The sequence below is a fragment of the Amborella trichopoda genome, chromosome 2 (genome assembly GCF_054954075.1).
Source record: "Amborella trichopoda isolate Santa Cruz 75 chromosome 2, AtrichopodaSantaCruz75HAP2 v2.0, whole genome shotgun sequence".
NCBI classification, from domain to species: domain Eukaryota; kingdom Viridiplantae; phylum Streptophyta; class Magnoliopsida; order Amborellales; family Amborellaceae; genus Amborella; species Amborella trichopoda.
The window spans coordinates 8,065,539-8,075,033 of NC_142337.1; the positions used below are offsets into that span (position 1 = coordinate 8,065,539).

At 36.3% G+C, this 9,495-nt stretch overlaps 1 protein-coding gene across 1 annotated transcript; it reads left to right on the forward strand.

Annotated features, from left to right (window-relative positions):
• The first annotated feature begins 938 nt into the window (after nucleotides 1-938).
• LOC18443232 (DNA glycosylase superfamily protein) lies at nucleotides 939-3,875 on the forward strand. The gene is made up of 5 exons (XM_006853424.4): nucleotides 939-1,563; nucleotides 1,680-1,737; nucleotides 1,817-1,900; nucleotides 2,161-2,296; nucleotides 3,431-3,875. Exons 1-5 carry the CDS (start codon nucleotides 984-986, stop codon nucleotides 3,695-3,697), a joined length of 1,125 nt encoding a protein of 374 aa, XP_006853486.1. The 5' UTR covers nucleotides 939-983; the 3' UTR covers nucleotides 3,698-3,875.
• The last annotated feature ends 5,620 nt before the right edge of the window (nucleotides 3,876-9,495 follow it).

The window sequence follows — 9,495 nt, forward strand, 5'->3', positions numbered from 1 at the left end:
CCAAATTTTTACTATCTAAAAAAACAAAATCATATTTCAAGATTGAACATTGACTGCACAATTTAAAAGAGTGAAATCTAGGAGTTAGAAAACTCAAAATTGAAATTTTTTTCTTGTGAAAATAATCATGTAGTAATTTTTAAGTACTTCCAAAAATTTCAGATAAAAAAAAAACATCCCAAGTAGGTCTTCTATGTGAGTTTTAGTATACTATGCTCTCAAAAAGGTATAATAGTATACTTGCATCTCAATTTCTTTCCACCCAACCCACCTTGCGCCTACTTTCATCTCTGTCTTCCATCCTTTTTCACGGCTTGCATATGTAGAAATGCGGGTTTTTTAATATATCTATTTTTAGATGGATTTTTGGACTTAATTTTTAAAGGCATATGATTTTTAAGATGAGATCATGAATATGAAAAAATAAATAAATTTTTAAAAATAAAAAATAATAATTTTAATAAGAAAACAGTTGAACCTTTAGTTTATGTTGTTTTTAGATGGAACACCTATCTGCATCCATCTTTAAGATGGACGCTGTAGACCGCATATGTAGTGATGCGGGCACGAAACAATTTTTCCTTGAGTGCTCCCACCATACATACATCTCTCTCTTCCAACCTGTACACTACCAAACACACATACATCTCAAACGACCCTCCTTTCCCTCTCCCTCTCCCTCTCCCTCTCCCTTTATAACGGCCTCCCCTCCCATTCTTGCCTTACCCGTTTCCTCCTCGATCGACGTGCCTTTCAATCCTCGCCTATCTCTGTAACCCCATTCTTCCCCCCTCCTCAGCCCATCTCTCAGTGCACAAAAATCATCTCTCTCTCTCTCTCTCTTGATCAGATCAAACTCATCTATCTCTAAAGCAATAAACCTCTCTCTCTCTCTCTCTCTCTCTCTCTCTCTCTCTCTCTCTTGGTTTTGTAGAAATCGAGTGGCTCCATCACTAAGACTTCGCAGCTCTGCATATTCACAAATGTCTGTAAAGGTGGAGAGCGTCGCCATGGACGCTGGTACACTCGACGTCGACTCCCGGCGCGTGTTGCAGCCCGCCTGCAACCGCGTGCCCACCCAAGTGCACCAGAACAACAATCTTAAGAAGAAATCCACCACCAAGCCACCAACTTCCCCTAAACCCCCTCAGTCCCCGTCTTCGCCCACTTCCACTCTCTCTCCTCTCTCCAAATACCCCACCCCTCCTCGGCCCCAACACAAGCGCTCTCCCTCTCTGGAATCCACTCCCATTTCACCGACCTCAAAGCCCTCAAACCATGACCAGAAGGAAGAGCACCACCCACAATTGTTTGTTCCGAAGGCCTCTTTCGGTTTGGCAGTCGGTCGCAAGAAATTGAGGAATTTGGGAGACATTGCAGAGGTGCCCGGTAGCATCGCTGCTGCAAGGAGAGAGGAAGCCAAGCAAATAAAGGCGCAGAGGAAGCAAAAGATCGCGCATTATGGGCGAGCCAAAAAGGCCGGGGTGGCTCCTCCTGCGGTGGTTGCCGAGGCTGTTGCGGTGCAGGAACAGAGGAGGTGTAGCTTTATTACTGCCAATTCTGGTATGTGGAATTGTTGGGTTCTGCTTTTCTTGGTTTTTGATGTTTAAAATTGCTGGTGATGGGTTTGGCAATGGGGTTTTCCTGGTTTTGAGTCTGGGTTTTCGATGATTTTGCAGACCCTGTATATGTTGTTTACCATGACGAGGAGTGGGGAGTTCCCGTCCACGATGACAGGTAAGTTTTAATTTCCATTTTAAAGAGAGAAAGATTCTAGTTATTCATTTTGTTGAGAGAGAAAGTGTTGTTGCTGCAGGATGTTATTCGAGCTTCTAGTGCTGAGTGGAGCTCAGGTGGGCTTGGATTGGACTACCATGCTCAAGAAACGCGAGACCTTCAGGTACATCAAATCAACCACATATAATTCGCATCTCTCTCTAAATGTTCATCGAAGTTTTTACAATTTTAATCTCTCCTTCTCTCAAATGTTTATAGAATTTTATTTTATTTTTTTGTTTTTTTTTTAAGTATGAAGGCCATGAGAAAATCGAACTGCATTCTCTCTCTATCTCTCTCTTAATTATCTTGGTTTCAAGTTTCAGCTTTGGAGTGAAAAATTGGTGGTTTTGGGTTGTTACAGTGAGGTGTGTAATATTTCAGGGCCACATTCTGTGCGTTTGAGGCTGAAGCAGTATCACAATTGAGCGAGAGGCAGATGGCTTCAATAAGTGCTCAATGCGGACTGGACCTCACCAAGGTTCGAGGAGCCGTCGATAACGCCAAAGTAATTTTACAGGTCAGTCGCTATTTAATCGTATTACGGAAAAAGGTGTATTTGAGGTTGGCGCCGTGTAGAATTATGGTAACACCTCAATAATAAGCTATGGAAAAATTAAATTAAATTTTAAAAATCGATATCTTTTAATACAAACGCCAATTTTCATTATTTTCATGGGTATAGATTTTTTTTTTATTTGATATATTTTTGCAGTTTAAAAGTTTATTACTAGGGATGAAAATATATTCCATGGCTATCTTAAGAATTTTGGATCCCAAAATTGCATCTGATGAAAAAATTTTGTAGCGGCTTACTTGGATTGTTTAAGGTTGCAACCTTACACAAACCACACCCTTATATTAAAGTTGCTCGTATTTTACATTTTTCTTTTTTTTTTTGACCGCATTCAAACTTTATTAAAAGCCGCTCATGTTTTCTATAAAATTTAATCAAAGTCAATAGTTCATTAGTAAGAATAAAAAAAGACTGCTCTATAAAACTTGAGTGAATTTTTTTTTTTTCCTTTCTTCTAATTGAGCCCATTTTTTCAACAGTGAAAATTTCAAACAAAATATGCTCTTTAAATATGGGTCCATTTTTTGCTTCTCTATGCATAAGTATACCTTAGAGGGTAATGTTACTATCAAAAAAACCAATAATAATAATAATAATAAAAAGTTTACCTCAGGTTATGACAATAGAGAGGTAAGGATAGGCTTACAATAAGAAAATATAGTCAAACTTAAAAATGAAACGAAAAACATTGGGCACGGTATAATTAGGTGATGGAGTTTTCACACGAATTGTCTCAAACTTAATCGAGAGAGTTTTTTCAAGTGAAAATATTTTTTGAGATGTAACCAAACATGCCCTCGGTGGTTTTTATAGTTTCCTCATTAATCTTTGTGAGTAACTTTTCCTTTCCAAGAAAATCTATAAAGCAAAATGCAAAAATAAACATCTGCCCTAAAAAACAATTAAAACTTTCACAAACTTATGTAGTTTGAAAAAATCTAAGTTGTCCATAAATTTAGTCCAATAACCATTATCCCAACACACAACAAAAAAAATTGTTTTTTTTGGGCCAATCTTTTGTCTGTTTTTCTACTATTTTTCATTGTTATTTTTTTTTATGTGGTCCATTTTGTACAGATAAAAAGAGAGTTCGGGAGTTTGGAGCAGTACATTTGGGGGTTCGTTAGCAAGAAGCCGATCATAACAGAGTACAAATCGGCGAGGAAAATCCCCGTTAAAACGTCGAAATCAGAGAGCGTTAGCAAAGACATGGTGAAAAGAGGGTTCAGGTCTGTGGGTCCCACCGTCATCCACTCTTTCATGCAAGCGGCCGGCCTCACCAATGACCACCTCCTCTCCTGCCCACGTCACCCCCACCATAACACACCCTCCTCCTCTTCATAAAACCAGTGTTTCTCACTCATCAAATGGTGTAATAGTATATAACTATATACAGAAGAGAGAGAGAGAGAAAGAAGAGATAAAAAGTGCGTTTGGTTTATAGCTGTGATTTTGGTGATTTTTCTAACTTATGTAGGGGTTTTAGGGGAAGGAAACGTGCTATGTGTGGTGTTTTTGGTGAGATTTGGGTTTGTTTGTTGGTGATTTAATAGTTGGATGAGTTGTGATTTGATGAGAGAGAGAGAGGGAGAGGAGAGTTTTAGAGAGAGAAAGAGGGGTATTTTTATTTGGTGGGGGACTGGAAGCATGTGCTTGTTGGCAGGCAATGCATGTGTTGGTTGTCAGAGGGCACTATCCCATGTGAGCCCCCACCCTCTCTCTCTCATCATTCATTCCTTTAACAGGAGGACCACCCCACCCTTTCTCTCTCTAAAACCTCCCCCCCCTCTCTCTCTCTCTCTCTCTCTCTCTATAGCTTTCGAGTCAATAATGATTCTGATGTTCTCACTTTCATTGTACAATGCAATGTAACCCACAATGTATTCTGATTTGCTCATCTTTTCTCAAGGGAAGGAGAGGAAATATTCCAATTCCTTCCCCCATTCTAACTTTTTAGAGAGAGACTACCTTTTTATCCCTTGCTTCTCTCCCTCCCATGCCAACCAACTGGCTGGCTGGCTGGCTGGAGGATAAGCACTCTCTTTACATCCCTTCTTTTTGCCTCGCCCTTTTTTTACTCTTGTAATTTCCAAATGTGTGTTTATTAATGAATGAATTATAAGTTTGGCTCTCTAGACACCCTCTCTCTCGTTCAATTTTTTAAGAACCTAGATCGGTGACCTCGATTGGCCAGCACCCGTAAAATCAATCCTGGTCGCTGATTCAGATCGGTTAATTGGTTAGCCAGATCCTATCTTGAAAAAAATTCAAAAAATAATGAAGTGCCATTATGAATATTGTTTTTTGGGTTTTCAAAGAAAATGGTTGTAGTATATTCATCATCATCGTCAAAGCATTTTTTCAACTAATTAGACATGAATTCTGGTCTGCTGTATTAAGGGTCATACCCTCAATGATGTTATATTGCCAAAAGAATATGGTTGGATGTAATGAAAAAATATAAGGGGACTTAAAGTGTCATTGAGGATATGGCCCTTAGAAGAGCAGAACGATGGATTAGGATTCATATGTCCGACCCAAGGCTTATTTTTTACCTTTTTCAGCCAAAAAGATATGGTTGGATGTAGTGAGAAAATATAGGGGGACATAGGGCCTCACTGAGGATATGGCCCTTAGTATAGCAGAACGATAGATTATGATTCATGTGGCCGACCCCAATTAGTTGGAAAAAGTCTTTGACGATGATGATGAATATACTACAACTATTTTTCCTTAAAATAGGGTATTACATTACGAATTTTTATTAGGGAAAATAGCAAAAACCCCCACCAAAATGGGCTTTTTATCGCAGTTTACCCACCCAACTGTTCCTAACAACTTCCCATAAAAAATCATGTTTCCTAACAAATACCCTTATACAAAAAGTTAATTTTTTTTAATGAAAATATCCTTCCCTCATGTAACAAATCATTTTCGGATCCCAATAAAAGGAAACGTCGGACTGCTCACTTCAAAACGTTGGACCGCCACTTCTCACTTCAAAATACCGAACCGCCATATCAAAACACCGAACCGGATTGCCCTTTCAAAACGTCGAACTGCAACTTCAAAATGCCGGACTGCCTATTCCATCAAAAAATAATCGTCAAGCCGCCACCATGAAACTCTCCACCGACCATTCCAGTAAAAATAATCGTCGAACTGCTTGTTTAAAATGTCGTACAGGTCCCCTCCAACAAAAATAATTTCTTATATGAGGGAAAGGTATTTTCGTTCAAAAAAATACTTTTGTATGGAGGTATTTGCTAAGAAAAGTTTGGTGGGGGATAAAGTGCCTAAAGAGTCCATTTGGGGGGGAGTTTGCAATTTTCCTTTTCATTATCTTACAAATAAGTGAAATATTTCGAAGTTGTTTGCTCTTTGAATTTATATTGATTATTACATTCACATCACAAAAGTAAAAAAAAGAATACAATCATCATTAATATGAATACATATATAAAAAGTGATTGTATACTATGACACCATTTATCATTATTATAAGGAGGTCAAAATCACTCCTAGCAATTATATGTTAAGTCGGATTGCTTGGGGTATGTCACTGATTATTTTTTAACTTTAAATCTAATTAATGATATATTAACAACCACTCAATTTAAAATCTGAAGGACAATAGTGATTGTGACCTCATCTTATTAAAAGAACAATATTTTTGTATACTTTTTCTAGAAAAATACAACCTCACAGTGAACAAAAATCCGGCCACCTAGGCAGTGGGTTTTGGGCAAGAATGCCTAAGGCAGGTTCCTAGGTGGTTTGGGCGCCCACTTAGTGCCATCCCTTAAACTAAAAAAAAAAAAAAAGAAAAAAATTAATTTCAAATCCATCCAAACAAAAATAATGCTTGGTATTGCCCTTCTCGCTCTATCTCTCTCTTGGATCCATATGCTCTATCTACATATGAGAAAAACAAGAAGAAGAAGATGGACTCTAGGTGTTTGATGTATGGCCTCTCTCTCTCTCACACACACGTACAAAGATACACATGGACCCATATGCTGATATTTACATCTATGAAGAAGAAAAGGAAGATGATGACATCCAAGTGTTCAATGAGAGGTCCCTCTCTGTCATAGACTCTCTCTCTCTCTCTCTCTCTCGACATATCTTCTAAGTGTTCGAGGCACCTCTCTCACAAATACAGATCCAAAAGAAAAAAAGAGGATGATTTTTAAGAATTTCATGCGAGATATCATACACACACATATGTGTACATTCACACACACACAAAACACAAACATATAGCCCCCACTCCAACCCCTTCTCTTAAGACCGCCTTTGTGTTTGGGCGCCTAGGCGGGCCAAACCTTAGCCTCTTAGGCGGCCACCTCCACCTTTTCTAACATCGCAACCTAACATTAAGAGAGTAGTTTTTATAGATGAAATTTATACATTCTTTGGAAAAGATATTTGAGTTGTATAGATATAACTATATTTTAAAATATTCATTTTTTTAAAAAATATCTCCATACCCATGTTTTTAATTTCTATTAAATATGACAATAACATGTCGTCCCGTGTTTTTCATGGGCCAGGAGAACGCCACCCAAATGACCCCATTTGTATTTATAAATAATTCCATTCCGTAGTCCCCCAACGCGGATTGCCAAGGACATTGGGAGGCAACACCGTATGAAGAAGAGGCAAGGTGAGGTGGCTCGGGTGTTAATTGCTGTTTAAAACAAAAACATCGGCTAATTAAGGTATTTTAATAGATGATCCTACAATTTATTATCATCATTATAGTTTTTTTTTAATTAATTGGGGTCCGCTACACGATTCTTAATCCGCGTAGGTGATTCCTAAATTAAATTCCTACTAAAGACTGACTATAAAGTGTCAATTTGAAAAGATATATTGTTTCAGGATTCCAGCACTTCTTTAGCTGAATTGTTCAAAAAGTTAATAAAATCTTATTTGAAATTTTTTAGATAGAAAATCCCTATACATATGTTTCTTTGGGGGTAGGGCACATAGTTATGTGGTCGTGCGAGATCACATGATTGTCTTCCATAAGTAGAATTGGCGCAAAGAAAGCCGAAAGTTTGACTATCTTTTGGTAGAGAATGCAAAAACACACAAAGAATCATCCATCATAAAGTTTATAAAGATTCAAAATATAAGATAGGAAAATAGACACGAGTGTTTGTAGCTCACATGAGAGTATACTGTATACTGACTCCCTCGGATAAAAGAGATATCGTCGAAGTTATTTTTTTAAATTGATTTTTTGAATCCAATTAAGAATGCTTAGATAATTATTTTCAAAAAAAAATAAAAAAAAAGAAAAGAAAAAAAAAGGTCCATTTTGGGTTCTTAAATACTTAGATCTTGCCCTCCAAAAATTAGGCATCCTTTGTTCATTCCTTGAAAATAATTTTTCTTAAAGCACATAGAGCATGCAATTTGAAATTTTCGCTTTTGAGCTTGATCTCTGCACTCAAGAGGTTATATCTCAAAATTTGGGCACCTAAAAGTATTCTTAGGTTGAGATTTACCCGAGGGAGCAAATGGACAGTGTGCTCCCACGGGAGCATCATATCTTTTGGGAATGGAGAGCTTCCCATTGTCGTGGTTCTTTTCATATAGTTTTTTAACATTAGGAAGATAAAAGTAGCATTACTACAAGCTTTAAAGAAGGGAATCAATTGGTTTAGAGTTTAGACCATGATGGACATAAATATAAGAGAGAGAGAGGAGACTACTTTTTTCTCCTTTTGATTTCTTGCAAAACAAGGTCAGACCATTGGAGGAGTAGACTTATATGAAACAAAGATAGAAACCCATGGATGGTGACTTTTGAGGGAATACTAAAATTAAAATCCACTCTTTAACTTAAGGTGCAGTTTCTATAAGGTTGAAATCTTAAACAATCCAATTGAGGCGCACCTGCAAATTTTATAATTTTGGGTTAAAAAACTTTTAAGTATATGTGAAGGAAAATTGTTTCATGCAGGCTGGACCGCATTTCTACATATGTGGTCTAGAAAGTGTAAAGCATCCATCTTAAAGATGGATGCAAGTAGGTGTTCCATTTGAAAACAATAGAAACTAACGGTCCAAATATTTTCTTATTAGAATTATTATTTTTAGTTTTTAAACTTTATTTATTTTTTATATTCATGATCTCGATGTTAGAGATTACATGTCCTTAAAAATTAAGTCGTAAAATCCATCTCAAAATAAATTTAGTAAGAGGCTAGCATTTCTACATATGCGGGCTTTGCCACATAGAAACCGGGTCCTTATCTGAAAATCTATTTTTATCTCTAATTATAAAATTTTAAACTCCAAAAAGGGTTAAAATCAAGTAGTTCTATAAACATATGAAAATCTTGAAAATAGATGGTCCAGATAATGTGTTGCAAGATGCACTATTTATAGGACTCAATATATATATATATATATATATATATATATATATATATATATATATATATATATATGTCGAGATGATCAATTAGAGGGATTTTCAACATTAAAACAACCTTTTTCAATGGATTTTTGAGGTGCATCTTTAATTATGCATTTTAAGGTTGCAACCTTATATAAACTTTTCCTTTTTAACTTATATTTACTAAATTAAAATTCACTATTTTAACTTATATTTTAGGATTCTTTGTCGAATTTTATATATTGGGTGCAGTTGGCATACGGATGCATCCGTAGCTGGAGAGGTATGGTGTGCACCTTCAAATTTTATCATGGTATATAATTTTTATGTAAAATGTTCTTAGGATTATCTCAAAATCTATTTTTATAACTAATTATAAAATTTTAAATTTCAAAAATGGTTAAAATCAAGTAGATCTTGAAAATGGACGATGTAGATAATACGTTGTAAAATACACTATTTTTTAGACTTAAAATCTTTTTATTTTTCATGGTCATACATCTCGATGTCGAAATGATTAATCAAAGGGTTTTTCAACATTAAAACTACATTTTCCGATGGATTTTTTAGGTGTATCTGTAGTTCTACATTATAAGGTTGCATCCTTATATGAACTTTTTCCTTATATATTTCTTTTGAACCGGCATGTTTCTTGTCCTACTTTAGATGTCGATTAATTTTATAAAACGTGGGTTTGGTCCCAAGATATCCCCAACTAAGCTGTTCT

What these genes read in the sequence shown, in the direction of transcription:
- LOC18443232 (XM_006853424.4), top strand. Translation starts at nt 984, where the DNA reads ATGTCTGTAAAGGTGGAGAGCGTCGCCATGGACGCTGGTACACTCGAC. An exon ending in CTTTATTACTGCCAATTCTG is followed by an intron (nt 1,564 to 1,679) that starts GTATGTGGAATT and finishes ATGATTTTGCAG; the next exon opens with ACCCTGTATATGTTGTTTAC. An exon ending in AAGAAACGCGAGACCTTCAG is followed by an intron (nt 1,901 to 2,160) that starts GTACATCAAATC and finishes GTAATATTTCAG; the next exon opens with GGCCACATTCTGTGCGTTTG.